At 46.3% G+C, this 27367-nt stretch overlaps 1 protein-coding gene and 1 long non-coding RNA gene across 4 annotated transcripts in view; one reads left to right on the forward strand and one right to left on the reverse strand.

The window, feature by feature from the left end:
• The window catches only part of LOC148133542 (uncharacterized), a 726392-nt gene that overhangs the window by 555654 nt on the left and 143371 nt on the right, over nt 1-27367 (reverse strand). The gene's annotated exons all lie outside the window — the stretch shown is intronic.
• MIDN (midnolin) overlaps nt 4577-27367 on the forward strand; it is a 47417-nt gene continuing 24626 nt past the window's right edge. The window contains exons 1-4 of one of the 3 annotated variants that reach the window (XM_087952702.1): nt 4577-4909; nt 20652-20878; nt 23738-23825; nt 23965-24027. In XM_087952702.1, the coding sequence (XP_087808828.1) occupies nt 20661-20878; nt 23738-23825; nt 23965-24027 (369 nt within the window). In that variant the 5' untranslated portion in view covers nt 4577-4909; nt 20652-20660. Of the gene's footprint in view, nt 4910-19877; nt 20020-20651; nt 20879-23737; nt 23826-23964; nt 24028-27367 lie in introns of those variants that run through there. The other 2 variants (XM_087952704.1, XM_087952701.1) reach the window with 2 other exon arrangements.

Below are 27367 nucleotides of genomic sequence, written 5' to 3' on the forward strand. Positions count from 1 at the left end.
ACAGAGTCGGGTAGAGTATTCCAGACATTGACCACTCTATTGCTGAAGTCGTATTTCCTGCAATCAAGTTTGGTGCGGTTAACTTTGAGTTTGTATCTATTGTGTGCTCTTGTGTTGTTATGGTTGAAGCTGAAGTATTCATTGACAGGTAGGACATTGCAATGTATGATTTTATATACCATGCTTAAGTCAGACCGAAGACGGCGTAATTCAAGGTTTTCTAGTTCTAGAATCCGGTGCTTTGGAGAACAGCTTTGTCCCCCCCTTTGTGGCAGCATCTCAAATATTGGAAGACTGCTTATCATGTCACCCCTAATCCTCTTTTCATCGAACTAGAGATCCCCAATTCCAGCAACTGTTCTTTAAATCAGGGGTCCCCAACCACCGGTCCCCGGACCAGTACCGTGGATCATTTTTTACCGGGCCGCAAAGCTTGGGCGCCGCCATCTTGTTTCGACGGCGCTTCCGAGTTTTCAGTTGCTTCCGGGTTTTCGGTTGGAAAGCGGCATTTGGGTGCTCACGCCTTAGTTTCGTTGAAGGGGGGGCTTCGAACGAAGAGCCGTCCCGATGGTGGTGGAGTCTCGCGTTACTCAGGTACCGGTCCATGGAAGAATAAATAATCGTGAAACCGGTCCCTGGTTCAAAAAAGGTTGGGGGCCACTGCTTTAAATCAGGGGTCCCCAACCACGGTCCGCGGACCGGTACCGGTCCATGGAACAAGTCCTACCGGGCCGCTGGCTTGCTGGGTGCCGCCATCTTTTTTGATGAAAAAGTGCTTCGGTGAGCTTTTCCGGGTAGAAAGCCATTTCTACCCGGAAAGCTCACTGGAAGCGCGAGTGCCGCCATCTTTTTGATGAAAAAGTGCTTCCGTGAGGTCACCGGAAGCACTTTTTCATCAAAAAGATGGCGGCGCCTAGCTAATACCGGTACCGGGCCGCGCCATAAAAAAGGTTGGGGATACCGGGCCGCGGCGTAAAAAAGGTTGAGGATCACTGCTTTAAATGATTTAGCCTCCAGTCCCCTAATCCTCTTTTTTTTTTTTTTTAACCTTCCCAGGACCTTCCTTAACTTGCCCACACCCCCCCCCAGCACATCCCAAGGTCAAAGGTGCAGCTAGGCAAAGGTGGCATTCTGTAACCTTTTGTGCGTGTGTGTTTGCGTGGGTTGGTCTTGCTAGCACAGGCAGCAGCCTCAGCAGGGAGCGAGCAATTCACATGCGGTTAAAAAAAAAGGGAACCGGGCGTCCTTATCCAAACACGGCTGTTTGCTGTTCCACCCCACCCAAAAGGTTTTGGAATATTCTGTGCTGGCTGTTGGGAAGCCCTTGCCCAAGCTCTGGGTGAATCCAAAGCAAAGAAAAAAGGGAGAGAAAGCCGACCTTTGCCAGCTGAGTCACCGGCCACAAGGACATCACTGATGTCAGAAGGGAGCAGCACTTGGGAATGGACCCTGCCACAATCTAGTGCTCCGTAAAGCTATTATTGCATGTGCTTGATTAGATCTCTGTTGGTGGGACGCAGTACAGGTCGTCCTCGACTTACGACCACAACGGAGCCCCAAATTTCTGTTGTTAGATGAGACATTTGTTAAGTGAGTCCGGGCCCGTTTGACAACCTTTCTTGTCGCTGTTTGTGAAGCGAATCACTGCAGTTGATAAGTTAGTAACCCGGTTGTGCAGCGAATCGGGCTTCCCTGTTGATCTTTCCTTGTCGCCAAAGGGGATCACGTGACCCCCGGGACACAGCAACGGTCATAAACATGAACCCGTTCCCAAGCGTCTGAATTTGGATTGCGTGATGACCAATGGAGATGCTGCAAAGGTTGCAACTGTGAAAAACGGTCATGTCATGTTTTTCAGAGGCGTTGTAACTTTGAACGGTCACTAAATGAACTGTTGTAAGTCAAGGACTACCTCGATGTGCCACCATTCATTTAGTGGTCTTTAGGTTACAACGGCACTGAAAAAGTGAATTATTTATGGCCGTTTTTCACACTTATGACAGTTGCAGCTTCCCCATGTTCCTGTGATCAAAATTCAGATGCTTGGCCACTGACTCATACTTATGACCATGGCAGTGATCCCCTTTTGTGACCTTCTGACAAGCATAGTCAATGGGGGAAGCCAGGTTCACTTATCCGGGTTACTAATGTAACACCTGCAGTGATTCACTTAACAATTGTGGCAAGAAAGGTTGTAAAATGGGGCAAAACTCACTTAACAACTGCCTCGCTTAGCAGCATAAACTTTGGGCTCAATGGTGGTCGTAAATTGAGGACTACCTCTTCTTCTGCAATGCTGCTGAGAGAACGACACGAGCAAGTCTCTAAAACCAGCACCACATAAAATAGCTGTTTTTGTGAGTGGGGACACAAGCGCCCATACAAAGCTCGCACGAGTGGGGCTGTTCGTGCGCACCAGCCAGCTAGTCACGTGGCCTGTGGTCAATAGGCTGGGGGTCCCCTGCTTTTAGGTAAAGGTAAATGTTCCCCTCGCACATACGTGCTAGCCGTTTCCAGCTCTAGGGGGTGGTGCTCATCTCCGTTACAAAGCCAAAGAGCCAGCGCTGTCCGAAGACGTCTCCGTGGTCATGTGGCCGGCATGACTAAATGCCGAAGGTGCACAGAACGCTGTGACCTTCCCACCGAAGGGGTCCCTATTTTTCTACTTGCATTTTTTTTACATGCTTTTGAACTGCTAGGTTGGCAGAAGCTGGGACAAGTAACGGGAGCTCACTCCGTAACGCAGCGCTAGGGATTCGAACTGCCGACCTTTCTGTTCGACAAGCTTAGCTTCTTAGCCCACTGAGCCACTGCGTCCCTGTTAGAAAAGGATGGGAGGGTCGGGGCCAATCTGACATCTCGGGGAGGGGTCAAGGTCTTCCAGTGGGCAGGAGCCACAGCAGAGAAGGCCCGGCTAGCTGGAATAATCAGCTTGACGGGACCCATAGCATCCCACCTCTGCTGGCACAGGTGGGACTTAAAAACTGCCTTGTATAGCAGGGGTGTACAGTCTCAAGGCCTGCAGCTGGAAAGCTGGTTAGTGAAGTGGGGAGGGAATGGGGATTTTGCAGTAACCTTCACCTGCCACGCCCACCAAACCACGCCCATAGAACCAGTAGTAAAAAAATTTGAATCCCACCACTGCATTAATTCCTTTGGGGAAGCACCCTGTCTACTACCCAGCCCGCCAAGCCACAAACTAAGCACGCAACAGCCTGTTGCACAAACATGTCTGCAGCCCACCAGGTCCAGCGCATGTGTGAATGCTGCCCGGCCCGAGTCTTCAAATGCATGTTCTTGCCCACGGAACAGCAAGTCTTGGGAGCGTTTCCCGGGCTGCTCGGCTTGCTTCTCCCGCCAGCTAATCTCCAAGTCTCACTTTGCGACCTTAAGGGGCCGGGAAAAGCCAAAGCTGAGCTGGCCAACCTGCAAAAGCTACAGAGGTCAGAGCTGCAAAAAGGGAGGAAAATAGGCGATCGGGTCCCACCGCCATGCTCAGGGCGATTGTGGACTTCACCCCCACCCCTACCCCCATCCTCCCACCAGGGCAGTCTTAACGCATGGGCCTGATGGGCATTTGCCTGTGGACCCCACGAGCATAGGGGCCCCATACTTATCTCTGTATGTTAACCCTTCAATGCACCTTGTGTATCATATAAATACAGCAACATGTTTATTACAAATTTATGTCTTGGAAGTGCCAATAAAAGAAATATATGTTTAATTTTAGCGACCGTTGACATTTTTCTTCCTGGGAGTAGTTGTCGTAGGGGCCCCAGTACATTGCTTTGCCCGGGGCCCATAATGCTGTTTAGGTCAGGGGTCTCCAACTGACAACTTTATGCCTGGAGGACTTCAACTCCCAGAATTCCCCAGGGGAATTCTGGGACCTGAAGTCCACAATTGGTGGCTGGGGAATTCAGTCCACAAATCTTAAAACCGCCATGAATGTTGGTTGGCTTATCAAATCCTTGTTTGCCTCCAGTCGACCCAATTTGTCGGGAACCTTGGTCTCACTTTGATTTATAGTGCAGGGGTCTCCAACTTTAAGCCTAGTGGACTTCAACTCCCAGAATTCCTCAAAGCGGGCTGGGGAATTCTGGGAGTTGAAGTCCTCCAGGCTTAACGTGGCCAAGGTTGGAGACCCCTGGTTTACTTCAGAGACGGCCCTGCCTGCCTGCCTGCCTGCCAGTCCCACCCCGGCTCGAAGCGCAAAGCAGCCAAGCTCTCCCCTCGCCTCGCTTTCGGGCGCCCGCGAACGCCTCAGCCGCCTCAGAGCCCTCAGCGAGGTTGGCGGCGTGACGTCAGCGGGCAAATCCCACTGCTGACTTGGCAGCCTCGGGAAGAAACGCTTGGCCCCCATCATCCCCCGCCTTCTCTTCAGTTGGGTCTTTTCTCTCTCTCCTCCTCCTCCTCCTCCTTCTTCTTCGCAAGCTCCACCCAGCCCCGTGTGACTCTCCCTGTGCGCCTGTGTGTGTGTGTGTGTGCGTGTGGTGTGTGTGGGATTTAAAAAAAAAAAAAACTTTTTGGAGCGCCTCCCTGAACATTAAAAAAGCCACCGGGGCTGGCAGCGGACACCTTTGGCGAACCAGGCAGCGCAGGCGGCGGCTGCGGCTGCTGCTGCTTGCAAAGTGAGAGATCCTCGCCTTCCCGCCGTCTCTGCTGCTGCTGCTTTCCCACGACCCGGGTTTACTCTCGCCTCCTCCTCCTCCTCCTCCTCCCTGTTTTACGGATCTTTACCCGGCGCTTCAAGAGCTCCCGTCTATATCCGGAGCGAGGATACCCCTTTATTTCTTCCCTACCTGACAGGACATTTCGGATTTTGTCGATTATTCCAGTTGATGAAAATTCCTGTTTGGTTTTGTTTGGATTCGGGATTGGTCCGGCGGAGAGGCGTCTGACGGCATAGGTGAGTGAGTCCCTTGAGATTCGGGATTGCCCAAAAGGGACCCGGCCGGGGAGGCTCTTGGGGTCTGGGAAGGCGAGTCCCTTGTACCTGGGTTTAGCCGGGCTTCTTTCGGTTCCCACGTTACGCGAAGGAAACGCGGGGCCAGCTCTCCTGTGGGAAGCGAAGAGATCGGGTCGGAGGAACCAGCTTTGAAACGGTAGATGATGATGATGAGGATGAGGATTACTATTATTACTATTATTACTATATTACTACTACTCTTATTACTATTACTATTATTGTTTTGCTCTCTGGCCGAGTTGCGGTCATTCTTTTACTCCCACTCAACCCAGTAGAGCCGAGCAGTGAGTAGTTCCATCCGAAACTACTTTCCCGAAGCTGTTTTAAGCCGACAGCTTGTATTAGGGACGCCTTACATTGGAGTAGGGCTTCTTCCTCTTGACTAGATCTATTTGCCCTGCTGGCACTGCTAGATCTAGAGAGATCGTTGTCACAATAATAAATCGGGCGGTGCTGGAAAGAAGCAAGTTGAAAAATATATATATATATCGGTCATTGCTCACCTTTGTATCTTCGGGTGGCAACTGCTTGGAGAGTTAGATCCAGGGAGGATTCAATCCAGATCAAGCAAGTTTAGCATCACAAGGGAAGGGCTGTTTCAGGATGCGGCCCACTGAATTAATACAGAGTTAGGTCTTCACATTTTGCGGGTGAGGGGGAAAATAAAGGATTTGTATGCTGTTTTTCCGCTCCTTTTTTAATCCAAGAAAGATCCCCTCACTTTACTAGGGAAGAGGGGGAACAAACCAGTACAATGGCCTCGGAATCCCAGTGGACATAAAACAGATGTGGGATTTCAGAGGCTGATAGGAGCGAGGATGAGCGAGCATGACAGTGAACAAAGCTTTATCTGTTCAGTCTTGGTGGGAAAAGGGATTTTTTCCCCCCCTCAACCAGCCAGATGCTCTCTCTGAACCAAACTTTATGGTTTTACTTGACAATGAAGAAATAATTTGGAAGAATATCCTCTGTGCTTTAATTTAACAGAATCTGCCACACTGGGGAGAGGAGAGGTTGGCATTTTAAGTCCATCTGGCTCGACTTCTTTCTTAGCACCTTGATTCTGTCTGTGTGTGTGTATGTGTGTGTACCTGCAAACATCTGGAAGGGGGTTAGGAGCCTTTCCTGAAGAACCAATTTGCTAAGGGAGGGAAAGAAGAAAAAAAAAAAACGAGGAAAAAAGGGCCTGCTCCACTTAGAATGGAAGAAGCTTCTTGGATGAGAAGTGAAATGTTTTCAAGAAAAAAAAAACCTCAAGAAAATCCAGTTGTCTTTTGAGAGGAAAAGCCCCTTTGGGACAACCATGATGTGGAATCTGGACAATTAAGAATCTCCATAGACTTTTAGCCTGCTTTTAAGGAGAAAGTCTTGTGGCTTGGATGTCCAGATAACTTTTCCAACCCTTCCCAATTCATTTCTCAATATCGGAAGGACTTAGATGCTTTTTTTTTTTTTTTACAAAACTCCCCTGTGTGTCTGTGTCCTGATTTTTTGGGGAAACTGGAAGTCAGGGCATTTAAACTGTCCAGAGAAGCAAGAAAAATGACCCTATGGTCTTCCCTTCTTTTTTTCCTAGAGATAACACAGGGGGGAAAAACAGACACGTATTACGCGGAATGTGAGGTCTGTTGGGAAGAATCTGTGTCTCTCTTTGAGGGAATCCCATTCATTTATCCGGCTGATCACTTTTTTTTCTGCCCAAAGACAACGCAAGCATCCTCCCTTGGAGAGGTGGGGCTGCCAGCTTCTGCTGAGCTCTTCCACCTCCCATTGGTTTTTGCCCACGTCGGCAGGATCTGACTTAATCCCGTGTCTGGCGCCCACCCTGTTCCCCTATTTTCCTTTGTTGCATTGTCAGGATCTCTTCCATTCCTCCTTGTTTCCCCCCACCCCCAGTCTCCTTCAGGAAAACTGCTCTCCTGTCTCCTTTCTTTCTTTCTTTCTTTCTTTCTTTCTTTCTTCCTTCCTTCTTTCTTTCTTTCTTTCTTTCTTTCTTTCTTTCTTTCTTTCTTTCTTTCTTTCTTCTTCCTTCCTTCCTTCCTCCTTCCTTCCTTCCTTCCTTCCTTCTTCCTTCCTTCCTCCTTCCTCTTTTCTTTCTTTTCTTTCTTTCTTTCTTTCTTTCTTTCTTTTCTTCCTTCTTTTCCTTCCTTCCTTCTTCTCTTTCTTTCTTTCTTTCTTTCTTTCTTTCTTTCTTTCTTTCTTTCTTTCTTTCTTTCTTTCTTTCTTTTCCTTCCTTCCTTCCTTCCTTCCTTCCTTCCTTCCTTCCTTCCTTCCTTTCTTTCTTTCTTTCTTTCTTTCTTTCTTTCTTTCTTTCTTTCTTTCTTTCTTTCTTTCTTTCTTCTTCTTTTTCTTTATCTCTCAATCCCACTCCATTTTCAGGCTTCCGAGAAACTCCCATTATATGGTGGGAATGCAGTGTGGGTGTCCAGAATCCGATGCCTCCTTCTAGGGAAATAGATCAATACATGTCACACACACACACACGCACGCACGCACGCAAGCATATTACTTGCGATATTCTCCCGCGTGGCTTCTGACCTGGAAACCTGGGTGTGTGCAAGCTTCTTTGTTTACTCTCTTGATGAGAGATGCGTCCTCTGAATTATGCTCTGGAAGATCGGGGTTACTTTATTCTCTCCAATCCAGGGGCCGGAAAGAAAGAACTTTTTGTGGAGCCGAAACTGGTTCTGATGAAGCAGGATCCACAATCTGGGTCGGTCCCCGGGACGAGAGGTTTAGTCTTCCGAGCTTTTCGACCCGTGCTGGAGTCCATTCTCAGGACACTTTTCTCTCACTCAGTTGTGTGGAGACAAAACCTCTGGTTCTGGGGACCGACCCAAGATTGGATCCTCTGCGACGTTATCCTGGGACACGAATATTTGCCTTTGTTCATGAGGTCATCTAGTCCAACCCCAGCCCAAGCAGGTGACCCTACATCAACTCTGTTGATCTGTATCTGAGACAGGTTCAGATTCGTGGGCAGGGAGGCCATTTTTCAGCAGACTGCTGCTCTCTTCCTCCTCCTCCTCCTCTTCCTTCTCCTTCTCTCCCATACACCCTCCCCCATTTAAACCCTCCCCACCTTGCAATGGCCTTCCACATCATGCTCCTTTCTGCCTCTGCGCTACAGCTGCTTTTCTTTGCCTTCTCCAGTCACTGCTTCTTCACTGGCCCACCCACTTGGCTGTCCTTGGGAAGCTCGGGATGCTTTTGCCTTCCCGAGGGAAGGAGGAGGAGGAGGAGGAGGAGGAGGGAGGACAGTCTGGGTCGAATCCCGGAAGGGAAGGCGGGGTGGAGATTGAAGGCATCGTTTGGCGCTGGGGAGAGGAGGAGGCTGTTGGAAGTGGGAAGGTGGGTGATCCAAAGATGTGTCACTGAAGCATTCAGAAAATTAAACTCGGTCACGCGCGCAACGCCCTGTGCATTGGCAGAGTCTGGGAAGGGTGGTGGGGAGAGAAGGAAGGAATCTCAGGCCATCAGAGCTTGCCTGCCTGAGTCACGCAAGTCCGGAGCTCTTCTCCGCTTCATATTGCTTCAAGGTTTTGCAATGCCCCAGTTAAAAGGGACACAAAATGCTGGCTTGTAAGGACGGCCCAGAACTCCTCCAAAGGGCAGTGATTGGGGGGTGGGTGGGAACCCCTGTCCTTTGAGGACTGGGAAGAGATGCATTGCAAAGCCATCTTCCAGATCCTGCCACTTTATTTGTTCAGAGTAGGTCAGTAAAAACAGACAGACACCCAACGGATTTCTCTCTCTCTCTTGATTCTCAAAGAATCGTGGATTTGGTGAGGCACAGGGCAAACTCGGGTCTCTTGGATGATTCCTGTGCCAAGCAGCATCTTCTGACCTGGACATTGAGTCTTTCTCACTCCGTAACCCATGTTTCCGCATCTGAGTTTGCAAATCTGGGCTTATGGCGCTGGATTTGCCCACATCTCTCAGAAGACTTGGATGGAAGGAGCCTGAACACTCCTGAATATTAGTGTTGCTCTGTTTAATTAAAAAAGAAAGGAAAGGAAAAAACGGGGATAGTGCTACGGATTTGCAAATGGCAAAAGGGTTTTCCCCTCTCTCTTTTTACCCCTTTTGACATCTCTGCCCCTATTTTTCCTGGAAGGGCTGGGGAGGAGAGATACACTAACCCACCCACCCGCTTAGTTAGGGTCCTGTGATCCAGAGAGCATTTAGCTGACTTTATTTTCCCTTGGTTTGAAAATAAATATCTGCTTCTGCTGGCAGGCTTCAGTTTGTCGGTGCAGAAAGGGTGTGTGAGATTGCAGCCCTGTCCACGCCATCTCACTTGGGGGGAAAATCCAGCGGGGGCTGGAAAATTTCCAATCTAGTTTTGCAGGCCAGCAGGGCAACACAGCATGCAGGCCTTTTGACATTTTGAACTTGGGACTCTTGCCACTTTCCTTTGAGTCGCCGTGGCAAATAGGCGGCAACACAAATCTAATAAATAAATCTTATAAACTAAATAAATAAAACAGGAGTGGGTGCTCCCACTGTTGAACCTTTGGATAACACACAGGAAGGGCCTTGCTTCAAAAGGAAGGGGCGGGTAATGGGAATTTCCTCCGTGGGAGATTATGTTGAATTAAAAGTCAGCTGCAATTAATACGCTCTCCACACACCCAGACACGCTGAATCCTGTTCCTTTCCTGACCGGTTCAAACTTATACAAGGTCAGTTTGGAGGCAGAAGCCTCCAAGCTTTGGGGTATCCCAAACTCTGAAAAAAAAAAAAAAGACACAAAACCTTTGATTGCCCTAAGTTGTAGGGCAAAGTTTTGGGGTGCCTCTCCTCTGGGTGAGTTAACATTGCCTTCCATGCAAATGAAGGAGGAATAATATTTAATTGTTCTTGACCCTCGGGGTGGAGTCATTTTAACCCAGGGGTCCCCAAACTTGGCAACTTTAAGACTTGTGGACTGGAGAATTCTGGGAGTTGAAGTCCACAAGTCTTAAAGTTACCAAGTTTGGAGACCTCTGCTTTAATTGCACACCTCCCTTCGCCCTGCTCCTTCCTGTGCCACTTGGGGGGCTCACACAACCAAAGCTAAGCCATAAAGGTAGAGGTAGACCACCATTTATAGTCCCAATTGGGATCCAAATTTCCATGGCTAAGCAAGGCAGTTAAGGGAATCGTGCCCGATTTACAACCTGCCTCCCCAGTGATTAAGTGAATCCTTAACAGTTGTTAAGTGAATCATGCGGTCATTAAGCAAATCCAACTTCTTCTATTGAGTTTCCTTGTTTGGAAGCCGGCTGGGAAGGTTGCAAATGGTAATCACACGTGAGCTTGCCTGGTAAATATCTACTGGTTGCCAAACTCCCAAATTTTGATCACATAATGTGTGGAGAATGCTGCGATGGTTGTAAATGTGAGGACCGGTCCGAAGTCACTTTTTTTTTGCTTGGAAGTTTGAACGGTTGCTAAACAGTTGTCAGTCTAGGATTGCCCGTATCTTTCTAGAGTTAGAGGATGCTATAAACAAGAGCGTAGGTTGTTTTCATCTTAAGATTGGTGAGCTGAAATGCTCTTTGCACAGGGACAGAGAAAGAGAAAATATTTCGGTCTTTCCAGATATTTGAAATTAGTTTCAGCCCACAATTTAATTCCAAAACCCATCTGGTTTGGCTTTCAGACAACCGACTGAAAGGTGAGGGGAGAAGCACTTCTTGGAAAATTGGATTCACTGATCCCCCCAAAAGTTTCCAAGAACAGCTTCTCCCCTCACCCCATTCCACCCCATCCCACCCTGCCATCTTCAAACCATTCGCTTCCTTGGATTCTCTTTCACTCCATCCTATTGTTCCCCACCATTTGGGTTTCTCCCAGCAGAGGGCGCTCTTGCTTTGCTGACTCATTCTTGATAACTCCCCCTTTTGGCTTCCACACCTTAAGCGGCCACCTTAATACAAAACATCTGTTGTCAGATTAGCGTGGAAAGCGGGCCGAAGCCCCGTGGCAGTGTTGCTCAATCTTGGAAACTTTTAAGAGGCGGGGACTTCCAACTCCCAGAATTCCCCAGCCATGGAGGAATCGGCTGGGTAGCTGGGCCTTCTGGGGCATTCTGGGAGTTGAAGTCCCCGCCTCTTAAGAGTTGCCAAGGTTGAGAAACACTGCTCTAGATTTGTGTCCTGTCTTTACAATCCTATCTAACATGCCGGCTGGGGAATTCTGGGAGTTGAAGTCCACACCTCTTAAAGTTCCCAAGGTGGACAAACACTGCCCTAGTGGCTTTTTGCAATAAAAGCAGAATCAGGGGTCTCCAACCTTGGCAACTTTAAGACTTGTGGACTTCAACTCCCAGAGGTTGGAGACCTTTGCCTTAGATCAGGGTGTCCAACCTTGGCAACTTTAAGACTTGTGGACTTCAACTCCCAGAGTTCCTCAGCCAGCAAAGCTGGCTGAGGAACTCTGGGGGTTGAAGTCCACAAGTCTTAAAGTTGCCAAGGTTGGACACCCCTGCCTTAGATACTCATTCTAGGCCTGGCCTCTGTTCTTAGTCCGCTTTAAAGACAAAAGACCCAACTTACGCTTTCATTGCATCCTCAAAACATTAATAATGGTGAGAGAAATCACATCTGATTTTTTTTTTAATGTCTGTCAAATTCAAATTATCCTCCCATCGATGGCCTAAAGATAAACTGGAAGGGATGACTGATAAATTCTTGGGAGAATGGTAATTATCTATACACACTGATAGAAGCGAATGCTTGTAGCTCAGGGCTGAACTGTGGGATTCTTGGTATTCTCTGAGGTTAATTGATTTCTTGCAAATGTTTCATTACCCAACTAGGTAACATCATCAGCGCTGCTAGTATCAGCACTGGTGATATTACCTAGTTTGGTAATGAACTGCCTGCAAGAAAACAACCAAGCTCAGAGAGCATTAAAAAACCCCACTGTCTACACATAATTATTTCTGTCTGTATCCCCTATGTTGTCCTCACCCCACTTCTGACCTCTTCTGCTATTATTCTCCACACAGCCCAAGTCTTTCAAAATAATCTGTGAAGTGGTCTACAATCCATCAAAGTTTATTCTGTTGTTTTTTGTTTTTTTCTTGTTTAGCTTTTAACATTCACGAGACTTATTGTTTTTACCACGTGAGGACTTTTGTCTAGCAAGTCTTTGCCAAGATAAAATCTCTTGGAGGTGATCTGGTTCACACATATCACTTTTTAAGCAGGAACTGAACAAACCACAATATGGCTTGCTTTAAAACAGGAATCCAGCTATTGTTTCCCTGGTCTCTTGTTTTAACTTTGTGAGCTGGCTGGAGAATTCTGAGAATTGAAGTCCACAAGTCTTAAAAGTTGCCACGTTTGGAGACCCCTGGCATGTTGAGGGCAATATGCTGATTCTGTAAACCGCTTAGAGAGAGGGCTGTAAAGCACTAAAGAAGCTATATATACACACTGTCTAAGTGTTATTGCTATTTCTGATTTTAATCTAATGATCCATGCAGCATTAGGTTCCAAGAAGTTTCCCCGATATCTTCAACACACTTTTATCAGTCATTCAGTTCAGTCTGGGGTTGCGAGTTAGTCTTCAGACACAGCAGATAATACAAACTTCCCAAATCATAAATGAAGCATCAGACGTATCTCCAGTCATCACGAACTCATGCCCACTTCATATTTTTCTGATGGTCTTTTGCTCACGGATATAAATTGCCATCCCACGGAATACATCATGCCAGGGCCATGGGTTAAGCGGTGATCTGTTTTAAAAAAATCATGGCCTGCTGAACAATAGCTAGATTCATGCCTCATACTAAGCCGGTCTTTCTCAACCTTGGAATCTTGAAGACATGTGGATTTCCACTCCCAGAGTTCTGGGAGCCGAAATCCACACAGCTACAAGCTGCCATGGTGGAGAAATGCTGCAGTAAGCTGTCAGTCATGGTTTACAGATGATTGTAATTCATTTTCAGCTCATAGATTGTGCTAACTCAGGACCCAGCAAACCACAATATGCTAAGAGGCTTAACTGGTTGATTGAGTACCAGGCAGCTGCATTTCCACCCCATCTTAAAAGATGGTTAGCGTTCCTCTTGGTTAACTTTTGTGAGTACCCAGCCGGTATCCTGGTTTCAATCAGAATAGAGCTGGAAGGGACCTTGGAGGTCTTCTAGCCCAACCCTCTTCTTAAGCGGAAGACCATTTCAGATAGGTGGCTCTCCAGTCTTTTCTTAAAAGCCTCCAGTTGATGGAGCACCCACAAGTTCTGGTGGCAAGTCGTTCCACTGGTTAATTGTTAGGAAGTTTCTCCTTAATTCCAGGTGGCTTCCTCTCCCCTTGATTAGTTTCCATCCATTGTCTTTTGTCCTGCCTTCTGGTGCTTTGGAAAATAATTTGACCCCACTCTTGTTTGTGGCAACCCCTTAAATATTGGAATACTGCTATCATTTCACCCCTAGTCCTTCTATTCTTTAGACTGGCCAAACCCAATTCCCGTAACCCTTCTTAACATATACCCGTGCCTTATTTTCCCTCCTTGACACCCCCCGAAAAGGAATCTGGAATAACAATAAAACCAGGCCATTTCCCCCACACACACTTTTTTTGAACCTCATGGGCACAGAATGGGTGTAGATTTTGATCCATGCCCGTATAAGCGTGAGGACCGGATTTTCAGTGGCACTGTGAACTTTGAATTCATTAAATGAATATAAGCCGAGGACTACCTATATCTCACCGGAGCAAGAGATTACATGCTATGAGCCGTTTTTATGTGAGATTTGTCAGCTGAATGGCCTTTTCTTGTGTAGAGAGGAGAGAAAGAGAGGTAATTTCTGTGTCCCCCCCCCCATTTGATTCGACGGGGGCCCTTTGAACTCTTTAAACTCAGAGTCTAAATTGCTGAGAGTCACTTAAAAATTGTTTCAAACTGCAAGGTGGGCGGCAGATAAATTTGATAATAATAATATTTTTTTTTAAATCAGATGTTTGTATTTGCGTCTTTGTTTTAAAGGGAAGTGAGAACCAGGAAGATAAATCACTGTAAATCAGGATATACCTATGGAGTGATGACCAACCCACTTAAGTATGTCCTGTGACTATGATTGGCACAAGGGCCAAATTATGTGACTGGACTGGTCAGAAGGAAGACAGGGTGTGTTGCTGCCCTTCTGGCTGCCAGGCTTGGCAGGGAGATTTCTGGCTGGTTCCTGCTCCCCCCCCCGGCATTTACTCCCCAAGGCCAGGAACCAAGGCTGAAACCTTGCAACATAAAGGACAGCGCCGGCGATTAGAACATCCTCATAGAGAGAGGGAAGGGACCCTAAAGGTCTTATAGTCCAACCCTCTGCTCAAGCGGGAGATCCCTTTCCTTCTTAGGTGAATCGTGGCCCTTGATGGCCTCCTTGCAGGGACACAAAGACCTGGGGAGGGGGAGAGCCCCACTCATACATGGTCCCAAACCATGGTTTGTTTAATTGTGATTTGTTGGAAACAAACCATACCACGGTCTGCCCACCGTGCTGATTCAAAACCAAAGGAAGTGTAGGGGGCAGCATCTCAAGCAGGCCGAACTTTGGAGGACTGTGACCCCATCTCTCGCTTGGCCTGCCAAATATAAGGCTAAAAAGCATTATATTGTATCAGTGTTTCTCAACCTTGATCAAATAGAAATAGAAATAGAATAGAATTGAGCTGGAAGGGACTTTGGAGGTCTTCTAGTCCAGCCCCTTGCTGAAGCAGGAGAGAGCCTATACCAATTTTAAGTGACCGCTTAGTCTCTTCTTAAAAACCTCCAGCGATGTAGAACCCACAACTTCTGGAGGCAGGTAGTTCCACCTGTTAATTGTCCTCACTGTTAGGAAGTTTCTTCTTAATTCTAGGTTGCTTCTCCCCTTTGATTAGTTTCCATCCGTTGTTTCTTGTCCTGCCCTCTGGTGCTTTGGAGAATAATTTGACACCCCCCTTTCTTGGTGGCAGCCCCTCAAATACTGGAATCACTTTAAGTGATGTGTGGACTTCAACTCCCAGAATCCCCCAGTCATCCACGGCCTTTCAGGTCTTCTTCCAATAGTGCCCCCATCATCACTACTATAGCCGAGTCCATCTCCTTTGTAACGGAGTCCTCTTCCCCTTTAACAGGTAGTCCGCATCTTATGACCACAACTGAGACCAGAATTTTTTGTGGTTAAGCAAGCCAGCCAGTTGTTAATATGAGTCATGCCTAATTTTACAACCTTTTTTTAAAAAAAATCACAGCGGTTAGGCAAATCACTGCAGTTGTTAAGTGAGTCACACAGTCATTAAGTCCATCCAGTTCCCACCTACCCCATTCGCTTGCTGGAAGCCAGCTGGGGAGGTAGCAAAGGGTGACCCCTCCTCCCCAGGACACTACAATTGCTGTAAGTACATGCTGATGGCCAAGCACCCAATTTGAATCACAGGACCTTGGGTTTTGTAACAGGGGTGGGATTCTACCGGTTTCCCTACCGATTTGGTGATCGCACACTTCGCTCACGCACGCGTGCCCAGTTTTCCAAAAGACCAGCTGAGGCTCTGCCATGCCACAGGGGCTGGTGGGAGGGCCGATCCTGCGCTTTTCCTCTTCTTTCTCCTGTCAGCTGATTGTCAAAACTTTTTGCTGAACTGGTAGCAATTTTTGCAACTGGTAGTAGCATTTCGCCACTGGTTTTTGTAAGTGTGAGCACTGGTCGGAAGTCATTTTTTTTCAGTGCCGTACCTTTTGAGCGTTCACTCAACAAACGCTTGTAAGTCAAGGCTACTTGTATAGCCGTTACCCATCGCCAGCCTTTTATAAGAGTAAACATTCTAATTGCAGATAGTCCTTGACTTACAACCATTCATTTGGCGGCCAATTGAAGTTACAATTGATGATGTAATGCAGTGGTCCCCAACCTTTTTTGTACCACGGACCGGTACAATCCACGGACCGATCCACAGACCGGTACCGGCATCAGCACGCACGACCAAGGCAAGGCGAGCCGAGCGACCGGCCAGCCAGCCGTCCCCCGCTTCTCCCCGCCACCTTCAACTCCTCCTTTGTACCTTCTCACGGTCGATGGGCTTTTCGGGCTCTTTCTTAATCTCCTCCTGAGTAACGCGAGACTCCACCGCCATCGGGACGGCTCTTCGTTTGAAGCTGCCCCCCCCTCTTTGACGAAACTAAGGCGCGAGGATTCCTTCAGCACCCAAACGCCGCTTTCCAACCGACGACCGACAAGCTCACCCGGAAGCACTTTCTCAAGCGCCGTCGAAACAAGATGGCGGCGCCCAAGCAAAATAGGCCCTACTTTCATTCTTTGCGGCCTGGTACAAAATGATCCATGGACCGGTACCGGTTCGGGGCCCGGTGGTTGGGGACCCCTGATGTAGTGGACCATTGCTTGCACTTAGAGCAGGGGTTCCCAAACTTGGCAACTTTAAGACTTGTGGGCTTCAACTCCCAGAATTGAAGTCCACAAGTCTTAAAGTTGCCACGTTTGGAGACCTCTGCCTTAGAACTTCCGCACTGACATGTGATCAGAATTCATCTATTTGTCAATCGGCCTGTATTAACGACTGCTGCCGCATCCATGGGTTATTTTTTTTACCTTCCCAGCTGGCCTCCCAACAAGCAAAGTCAATGGGGGAAAAGCCAGATGTGCTTAATGACCAAGCGATTCACTTAACAACTGTACCGATTTGCTTAAAGATGTGCCAAAGCAAGTAGTCAGCTCAACCGGCTCACCCTTAAGGGCACGCAATTCTGCTCTCAAATGTGGTCGTACGTTGAGGACTAGCTGTCTATGGAGATCCTCAGTCATCTAGGTTATGGTTGTCCCAAAAGTGCTTTTTTTTTTTTTTTTTTTCCAGAAGGCAACTGGACTAGTTTCTTGGGATTTCCTATCCCCTTGAAAACGTTTCCCTTCTCATCCAAGGAGCTTCTTCAGTTCCTTGAGAACTACCTGAAATCGGAGATGCAGAACTAGGAAATTTAGTTATCGACGTGGCCCAGACCTCTTTAAGATGGTTTCTTCAATCTTCCAGATGCAGAGGGGAGAATCTGGAGAGTTTAAATCCTGACACATCTGGATGGGAGAACCCAGAAAGCTGATTATTTATGACACCGAAGACTGTAATATTTGAACTCTTTTTCTCCGAACAATTGGGAGTTTTTAAACTTTTGCTGGTGTTAGAAGAAGCTGAAGACGTGAGCTGTTTTCGCCTGTTTCCTGCCTTCTCCAAAGGGAATTTAGAGTTTTCGATTTCCGGTTCTTGTTCACCACCTGAGCAAACAGTTTTGGGGGTGGAAGTGAAGGAGGTAGCTCTCTTTGGTGGGTTTATGTATTAGGAGACTAAGAAAAAGTGTTTCTCTTGTGATTCTTGACCTGCTGAGGAAAATGGTGTATCGAAACTCAGGTTTAGAGGTTTTATCATCAGTGTCTTGTATTTGCTGGCCAGTCTAGACAGTTGAAGGGCCTATCAATCCAGAACAGAGCTGGAAGGGACCTTGGAGGTCTTCTAGTCTAACCCCCTGATCAAGCAGGAAACTCTGGCCTATACCATTTCAGACAAGTGGCTGTCCAGCCTCTTCTTAAAAACCTCCAGTGTTGGAGCACCCATAACTTCTGAAGGCAAGCTCTTCCGCTGATTAATTGTCCTCTTTGTTAGGAAGTTTCTTCTTAATTCTGGATTACAGTGGAACAGGAATGCAGGGTTTGTGTGTTCCTCATCCTTTTTTAAAAAAAGCATTTAATGAGACTTGGATACATTTAAATCTTTTGGGGGTTTTGTATTAATTATATTGCAACTAACAACATGCTAACTATTTGGGTTGTCCCATTAAAGTTTCCAGGCCCTCTTGTTCCTACCAACCGCCAGTGAGACAAATGCATACTCAAGTTATTTGGTTGGTTCTGTTAGTTTTCCCCCTTTTAAGCCCATTCCCCAGACAGACAGCGGAGATGGAAACTGAACAAGGAGAGATTCGACCTGGAAATAAGGAGAATTTTTCTGACGGTGAGACCAATCAACCCATGGAACAGAAGTTGTCTTCGGAAGTGGTGGGAGCTTCATCACTGGAGGCTTTCAAGAAGAGACTGGACTGCCATCTGTCAGAAATGGTGTAGGGTCTCCTGCTTGGGGGGGAGGTTGGACTAGATGACCCACAAGGTCCCTTCCAACTCTGTTAATGCTGGATGCTCTGCAGTGGATAAGAAGACGTTCCAGAGAGTTATAAACACAGCACAAAAAATCATTGGTTGCTCTCTTTCCTCTTTGGAAGAGATTTTGAAGACCAGACTCCTCTCTAGAGCACTAAAAATCTCCACAGACCGTTCTCATCCTGGACATTTATATTTCGATCTGTTACCATCAGGGAGGCGTTATAGGTGTCTTAAAATGAGGACTAATAGATTGAGAAACAGTTTCTTTTCCAAGGCAGTAATTGTGTCGAATCAATCAGTGCATTTGTGATTTAGTCTTATTATTATTATTATTATTATTATTATTATTATTATTATTATTATTACTCTGTAGTGTGATTGGGATGTGGTGTTTGGGGCACTGTGCTGGAGTAGCTTTCAAATTTCATTGTATTCGTGGAATGCAATGACAATAAAGGTATTCTATTCTATTCTATTCCAATTCCTTCTATTCTATTCTATTCTATTCTATTCTATATTCTATTCTATTCCAATTCCTTATTCTATTCTATTCTATTCTAATATTTATCCCATCTATTCTGTTCTATATTCTATTCTATTCCAATTCCTTATTCTATTCTATTCTATTCCATTCCATTCTATTCTAATATTTATCCCATCTATTCTGTTCTATATTCTATTCTATTCTATTCTATTCCAATTCCTTATTCTATTCTATTCTATTCCAATTCCTTCTATTCTATTCTATTCTATATTAAATTCTATTCCAATTCCTTATTCTATTCTATTCCATTCTATTCTAATATTTATCCCATCTATTCTATTCTATTTCTATTCTATTCTAATTCCTTATTCTATTCTATTCTTATTCTATTCTATTCTGTATCTGAGACAGGAAACATAAATATGACTGGTCACGTTTCCTTCCGAGTAAGTCCCAGGGAACAGTTAGAAGTGACTTCCCGAGAAAAAACGTGCAAATAGCCCAAGCATTTGTTTCAGCCCGAAAGAAGATTTAATCTAAAAGCCCGAAGAAATCCCTCCTTATTAAATAATACATGCAAAAGCGGCGTTTCTTTAAAACACACACACACGCACACCGATTTTTTGTGGGGAAGCAAAAAAAAAAAAAAAAGCCGAATTATGACGTTTGAATCGAAACCCACCCCCGCCTCTTTTAATTGCAATTCCCCCCCCGCCACCCCGTCCTATGTTTGACGACTGCGATCCCTCCGTTTTTTCGCCGTATGTAAGGCATCTCTCTCCGTCTCGATAAAACCTCCCGCACGCCGTCCTCGTTCTTTTTTTTCTTCTTCCTTTAATACAGCTCTTTGTTGTAGAAATAATACATCATGAATGGCCCTTTAAAAAAAAAAAAAAAAGAGCGCGGGGGGAGGAGGGCGAGGAAATACGGGGCTGGCTTCGCAGAAGCGTGTGGGCGGAGGAAAAACTCCATTCTGGCACCCCAAAGCCCCGCCCACTATTGCTTGATCGCTGGCGGGTGGGGAGGCGGCGAGGCGAAGCATCCGGTCTCCTTCCACGTGGGGGCAGAGCCGCCAGGCGACGTCCATTGGTCGGGCCGGCTGGCGTCTGAGCGGGAGGAGAGCTCCGATTGGCTGCGGCGGGGCTGGGCGAGAGAAAGAGAGAGAGAGAGAGAGAAGGAGTAAAGAATGAATGGGGAGGGGGGAGAGTCGCTCCGCCCATTTCGAACGTTGATACATTCTAACTTTTTTTTTCCTCCTCCTCCTCCCTCCGCCTCTTTCATCTCCCCTCCTTCGCCTGTGTGTCTTCCCGGCACTTGGGTTACTTTCACACCAGACTCCGGGAGCAGCAGCGGCGGCGGCGGCGGCGGCGAGAGCCGGGCTGCTTCGCTGCTCCGTGGGTTGCGCGCGTTTGGCCACGGGTTCAAGCCCAGGTGGGGAAGCTCAGCTCAGCTTTTGTTTCCTCCTTTTTGTGCGTGTGCGTGTGTGTGTGTGGGGGGGTATTTTTTCAGATGATTATTTTTTAAAAAACAAAACCTTCCCTGCTGCATTTCCCTAAGAAGGTAGATCGTATTATTTGGGGAGTGGAAGAGTGAGGTGGGGGGAGTATTGAGCGTGGAGGGGGGAAATAAATCGGAGAAAATGCTATCCTCCCCCCTTTTAGGATGCCTGCAATCAGGAGGGGAATAAGTGAGCTTTCTGGCGGAAGGGGGCGGGTCGTGAAAGGACAAAAGACGCCCCCTCCTCTTTCTCCCTCTCTCGCGATCTCCGCGCACGGAAGCTTTTCGGCGGAGCAGAACTTTTTTTTTCTTTTTCTTTTAAAAGATCCGAAGACGTTAATAGTTGGACTTGAATTTGCGCCCGGCCGAGGGAGGCGGAGAGGATGGGGAGTGCGGGGGGGCGGGGGGGGAGAGAGAGAAAGAAAGAGACGGAGTCGCTCCAAGGGTCGTGTAAACGCGGCGGGGGAAAAAAGGCACTCCTTTGTCTGCGGGGGCAGCCTGTCTACCAGCTTCGTGGCCTCATCTCTGCCCTCCTCCTCCTCCTCCTGCCCCCTTTCCCGCCCCAGGTGAATCGAATGGACCACCAACCCACCCCCAGGAGCTGCAGCCGGGGGGCCCCAGCCTGCGACACTGTCCAGAGTGACCCTCCTATGAATGTTTTCATTCACACGACCACCGGGGCCCGGTATGAGCTCTCTGTCCCCGTGGAAGAGACGGTGGAAGGACTGAAGAGGAGGCTGTCTCAGAGGCTTAAAGTCCCCAAGGAGCGGCTGGCTCTCTTACATAAAGAAAGGTATTCACTCTTGTCTGCTTGTGGGTGTCCTTTCTTTCTTTCTTTCTTTCTTTCTTTCTTTCTTTCTTTCTTTCTTTCTTTCTTTCTCTCTCTTTCTCTTTCCTTCTCTCTTTCTCTTTCCTCTTTCTTTCCTTCTGTCTCTCTTTCCTTCTCTTTCTCTTTCCTTCTCTTTCTCTTTCCTCTCTTTCTTTCCTTCTCTCTCTTTCTTTCTTTTTCTTTCCTTCTCTTTCTATTTCCTCTCTTTCTTTCCTTCACTCTCTCTTTCTTTCTTTCTCTCTCTTTCCTTCTCTGGTTCCTCTCTTTCTTTCCTTCTCTCTCTTTCTTTCTTTTTCTTTCCTTCTCTTTCTCTTTCCTCTCTTTCTTTCCTTCACTCTCTCTTTCTTTCTTTCTCTCTCTTTCCTTCTCTGGTTCCTCTTTCTTTCCTTCTCTCTCTCTCTCTCTCTCTCTCTCATCTTTCATCCATTTCTCACCCACCCATCCTTTCGAAATAATGACTTGTTGGGGTGGGGGGGTGGGGTAGAAGATAGTGGGAAGTTAGAATTTTAACCCATTTGTTTCCTTTTTTAAAAAAAATATATGAGAGAGACCTTAATTAAAAGCTGCTTTTAGCTGCTTTGCAACCTTGGGAAGTCTCCTTGAGTTCAGGTTAAGAAGTTCAGGTTAATTCAGGGAACTGCTTGGAGCTTCCCTGGGTTTTTCTGGGTATTAAGATTCCTTTGGGACTGCAGCCTTCAAACTTCCCGAAGTGCATGGAGAAAAAATAGAAAGTGTACAATCTCTAGGCTGCTCGGCAACTGCCTTGAACTTTCTTGGGTATTTGCGTGTGTGTGAATGCCTGCGGAAACCTTTGTGCATGCCCTGCCTTATATATAGTAAAAAAAAAAATGTTGGAAATGTGCTGATTGTGGAATACTGTTTAGATAAGAATCCATGCTTCTCTACAGAAGATAGACTCTGTGTGTGTGTGTGTGTGTGTGTGTGTAGAGAGAGAGAAGGGGGGGGATTGCAGTGGGATTCATTTTTGACATCCACACATATCATAAAATAGCCAAAGAGAGCTTATATGGAGCGTTTAGATAGAAGAGAAAAATATACCTTGAACCTCTTTGAGGATTTCTGCAAAATACCTTATTCCCTTGTAAAAAAAAAAATAAACCCTCAAGGCTTTTGTGAAGAGTGGAGTGTAGCCCCCTCCCCATAAATAACATGCTGGGCAGTCTAATTGGCAGAGTTGGCATTCCCCTTCCCATTCAACCTCCTCCCCCTCCTCTTTCTCCCTGCTGGGGGAAGAAATATTAATGTCTATTGATCTGAACTCAGGATCAGAAATTGCCCCGGCAGCTTTGCTGATGATGAAGAAGACTAGGAAGATAAAGACAATCCTCTTTAAGCAAGCCCTTGCCACCACCACCCCCACTCCCAAAAAAGAGGTTTATTGGGGAATCAGATTCCCTTCCTGTCCTTGTCTCCCTTCCCTTGGAGGTGTCCTTTGTTCTGAAGGTTGAATTTGGGTAGCGTGCAAGTGCATAGAGAGAAATGTACACCTACACACACATTGCACGCACACACATTCACGCTTGCATGCACACGGATGCAGGCCACCTTCAACTGCTTTAAAAAATAACAATAAAAACCGGGGACCTCTAGAGAAATCTTGGGAGGCACTAGAGAAGGCTAGCTGGGGCTGACTTGAATGTCCTTTGTGAGGGGGAAGAGAAGGAAGGGTTTGGTTTGGGGGTGGGGTGGGGGAGGACAGGGCTATCTGGAGTGTGTGAGCCACTCTCTTTGTTTAACTAAATCCCCCCCTAGCTTTGTTAGAGAATGCAGAACCGATCAGTCCTTAAGATGCAAAACAGCTCTGTCTTTGTACAATCAACTCTCTCCTTTTTTTTTTGCAGCACCCGCCCCCCCCCCCAAAAAAAATTCCCCAAGTCCACCCCTCCTTTTTTACTCCTTTATACATCTTCCCTACCCTTTGAACTTAAACCGTACTGAAAGATGATTTTAAAAAAAATCTATCAAACCTAGTTTTAAAAATATTTTTTAAAGAAGTCATTTTTATCTCCCAGCCCTTCTGGTGATGAAGATGTTCAAGGTATCTGTACAAACTTTGGAAAATATTCTGATTTGGGAATAATGGTCAATGATGATTGGGGGAAGCTGGTTTTACCAATCGATCTGGTCCCAAAGCTGCCTCTTCCCCCCCATCCTATTTGAGGATCAGACTGGAAAAATTAAAATAAAATTCACTTACCTTCAAATCTCTTTATAGACCCTCCACCCTCCCTCACCAGAAATATTCAATAGCTCCTGATAGAGTTCTTTATCTGTGGTTCTCCCCCCTCCCCCACCTTTAAACCTGCCTTAGCTTCCCAGATCTGTCAATTCAATTGTCTGGAACTATAGTCTGTTTGAGAAGCAAGGGATGTTGGAGAGTTGCCTGCAGAAGCATGGCCCTTCTCTCTCATGGGGGCAGCAGAGGGAAAAGAGAGAGACTTATAATATTATGTTTACATAAGGAGCGGAAAGTGGAGTGTCTGTTTGGTGGGAGGGAGAAAATGATATATATATATATATATATATCAGTGGCTGCATCTTTATTAGAGATCCCGAAGAACTAATTTTGTCCCAGGGAACCATTTTAATAATAAAAGCAACAGCAACCCTCTATTTATTTTTTATTTAAAATCACAACCTCCTTAGCAACCCCATGCTGGTCCCCCCCCCCTCGTCTTTATAACAGTTTGCAATCCTTAAAAATGTTAAAAAGGAAGTGTTTTGTCATCGGTGTGGCTCCTTCTGACCTTGTAAACCAAATCTTCACTTTTCCCTTTCCGTTCCTTGTTTTTCTCCTCCCAGTCGTCTGAATTCAGGCAAGCTGCAAGATTTGGGGGTTGGAGAAGGGAGCAAGCTGACTTTGGTACCCACGGTGGAAGCTGGCTTGATGGTAAGTTTTGGTGGTTGTTGTTTTTTTTAGCCTCTTGCTGATCATGGTTTCATGCCAGAGGTTGTGAGAGTCTGGCCGAGGTCACCCTAGGGGCAGGAAATTCAGAAACTTAAACTTCCTCTCTTCTTTTCTTTCACAGTCTCAAGCATCTAGGCCCGAACAGTCGGTGATGCAAGCATTAGAAAGTTTAACTGAAACTCAGGTAAGATGTGATTCAGGTAGATACCAATCAATTGTTCTCTTTTAAAGACTCTGTTTGGGCCAATTCTTCCATCTTTAAGAGAGAGAGAGTGTGTAGATGCCTCTGCAAAAAAAATGGGGAATTATAGTGGATATATAGGACTGTCACTATGGGTTTACTGCGAAGATCCCCTAGGTTGGAGTTTCTCAACCCTCAGCCATTTTGAAATATGTGGACTTCAACTCCTAGAATTCCAGTTGAGCAACACTGCTGTAGAAGTTTGGACTACAATTCCCAGGAGTCCAAGTGGCTTGGCACCTCAGGCCACAAAGCAAAACATTGAAAGGACATCGGGATTGATTCCTCTTAGTCTAAATTTGTCAGAAACAGCAAAATATCTCGTGTCAAGGTTCTAGCCCATGGGAAGGTAGGTGGGTTTAGCCTCTAGTTGCTCTTCTCCTGTATGTATTACTCCTGTTATAGTTTTATTTATTATAATAGTAAAGTAATAAAAACCTATCCTCTACTTGATGCCCTAGTTCAGAGGTCCTCAGTCTTGGCAACTTTAAGACTGGTGGACTTCAACTATGCTGGCTGGAGAATTCTGGGAGTTGAAGTCCACCAGTCTTAAAATTGCTGAGTCTGGAGGCCTCTGTTCTAGTTGTAGGCCAAGATTTTCTAGGATTCCCCAGAGAGAATTCTGGGAGTTGTAGTAAGAAAACATGCCAATTGAGCTGGTTGTCTCATCAATGCTAGTTGAGTGCTTTACACTTTTGGCTGGTTCACGTGCTTTCTATTTGGGGATCCCAGAGTGCTCTAATTCTGTTTTAGTTCTCTGCAGATCTGTAGACAGATTCTCTTTTATCAGCATTCTCACTAGCTGCATTTTACTTTAGGCCCTGACTTAAGCAACTTCCACTTGCTTTTAATTTCTGTTGTTTTTGCTCATCCTTCCTGATCTTCAATCTTTAGACTTTCTGTTTAACTCATTAAGTTTTTAAAAAAACAACAACAAACAAACCCAAACCTGCCTGATTTTTAACTCCTCTAGATCTGTCTCCACTGATCAATTATAGCGATGAATAAATACAGCTCGTTCTTGACTTACAACAGTTCATTTAATGACCATTCGAAGTTAAAACATCATGGGGGGGGAGTGACTTATGACTGTTTTTTTTTACACTTACAACCATTACAACATTTCCATGGTTCCATGATCAAAATTCAGATGTTTGGCAAATGACTCATACTTATGACGGTTTGTAGTGTCCCGGGGTCATGAGATCAGCTTTGGCAACCTTCTGGCAAGCAAAGTCAATGGGGATTCATTTGACATCTGCATTACTAATTTACCAAAGTGCAGTGGTTCACTTTTAACGACCGTGGCAAGAAAGGCCGTACCATGGGGCAAAACCTCACTTAACAAATGTCTTCGCTTAGCACAAATGTGGGGTTCCAATTGTGGTTGCAAGTCGAGGACTCCCTGTATTACGAGAAGGTTCGTGGCGTGCTTGATCACAGATGCAAAGTTTGGTGAAGTCTGGTTGAGCTGAGGTGTAGAAAGATTGACCTTGGTTTTGTGGGCCCTATTCTCTTGGGTTCCCTCTTCCCAATACTTTTTTTTTTTTAAAGGAAATCTTTTTAGAAAAATTGCTTCTCCAAGGAGCTGAAAACAATAGGCTTTTCTCCAGCCAGATAATAGTATTTCTTAGCTATCTCCACCCTGGTGAAAGAAGCTATAGGAAACAAGGTTTTCTTCCTCACTCAAGGTGAGTCCCCTCCACATTCTTGCGTAGGCTGTCTCAACAGTCCTTGCATTTTAATTGCTGTGTTTACGGTTGGTTCCTCCCTCTCTGAAGGGGTTTGCATCCTTCCCTTCTGCCCCCAGCCCTCCCCTTAGCAAATACACAAAAGACCTCTTTCCTCTTCCAACTTTTCCTTTACTTCATTCCGTCCCTTCCCTTGTTGCATGTGACTCTGTAATTTTTTGTAACCCAACATAACATCCCTTCTGTTCTTTTGCAATTAAAAAAAAAAAATCATCAAGTTGCAAGAGGATTTCAGAGTTCCCTTGACAGGGTGGGTGGGCAGGATCATGCTGCCACCCAGTTGACAGACAAAAAAAGAGAGGAAGGGTGGAAGGAGGAGTATAGAAGTCAGTCAAGTTTGCTGTATTTAAAATGCAGAAAAGGAAGGACTGGATGGAATAGGTCAGGAAGACCTTTGGAAGAGATGGATATGGGTTTTGGGGGTGGGGAGGGGATGCTAAAGAGTGGTGGCTAGCTGGCTAGCTGGCCGCCTGTTTGGGACAGCTCTGGCTCTGATTAAATTGCTTTTCTTATCTGCACATTCTTTCCCCTGCACAAGACACCCTGGCATGTTTCCAGGAGCGAGAAAGGGCCATAAGACTGAGGTAGTCTTGCTTAGAGAAGAAAGGGAAATTTAGGCAGGGGTAGTTTGATGTGGCTCTCATCTTGAGAAGGAGGTTGGACTAGAATAGGGGTCTCCAACCGTGGCAACTTTAAGCCTGGCGGACTTCAACTCCCAGAATTCCCCAGCCAGCTTTGCTGGCTGGGGAATTCTGGGAGTTGAAGTCCGCCAGGCTTCAAGCTTTGCTGGCTGGGGAATTCTGGGAGTTGAAGTCTGCCAGGCTTAAAGTTGCCAAGGTTGGAGACCCTCCCCTGGACTACAAGACCTCCGAGGTCCCTTCCAGCCCTATGAGTCTATGACCTTCAATAATATTAAAAGCAGGACATTTTTAAGTTACCATTCTGAAAGTCAGGAGATGAGAGGAAGAAGCGATGGGGTAGGAAGAGGAGAGACGAAGCACGCACAGTGGCCTGTGGATTAATCTGTAACCATGCCAATTCCAACCATTGGAAAATACTTTTGTGGCATGGCTTATTTCTCAAGAATTATTATTTTGGGGGGTGGGGGCGAGTGATGTAAACACCACAAAAAGCTAAACATTGCCAGTACTTTTTTTGTTTTTGTTTTTATAGCCTTTGGGCCTCACTGGCCAACAAGACTTATGCAGATGTTTGGGGAACAACATTTCAAAGGGAAATAGACACTTGGAATTAAAAAAAACCCCAACACCCCCCCTCCTAGGTATTTTGAGGACTCAGTATAGGAAGCCCATGTGTGGTAAATTTGGAAAGTTTTGCTCATTGTTAATTTTGAGGGCTGAAGGTCCTGCTGATGGGGTGATGCCCTATTTGGGCCTCTCACATGGGGTCCTTGGTGCTTTCTGGGTGAGGGGGTCCCCTCGGCCATCTGATGAGCTTCAAATTGAGGAAGGCTGAGCAGGCCTCTAATAAAACGCTTTATTTTATTTTATTTTTTAAAAAATTGCCCCCTC

Source organism: Notechis scutatus, chromosome 1 (genome assembly GCF_049901735.1).
Source record: "Notechis scutatus isolate UNSWTSFEM ecotype Mainland chromosome 1, rNotScu1.2, whole genome shotgun sequence".
Taxonomy (NCBI): Eukaryota; Metazoa; Chordata; class Lepidosauria; order Squamata; family Elapidae; genus Notechis; species Notechis scutatus.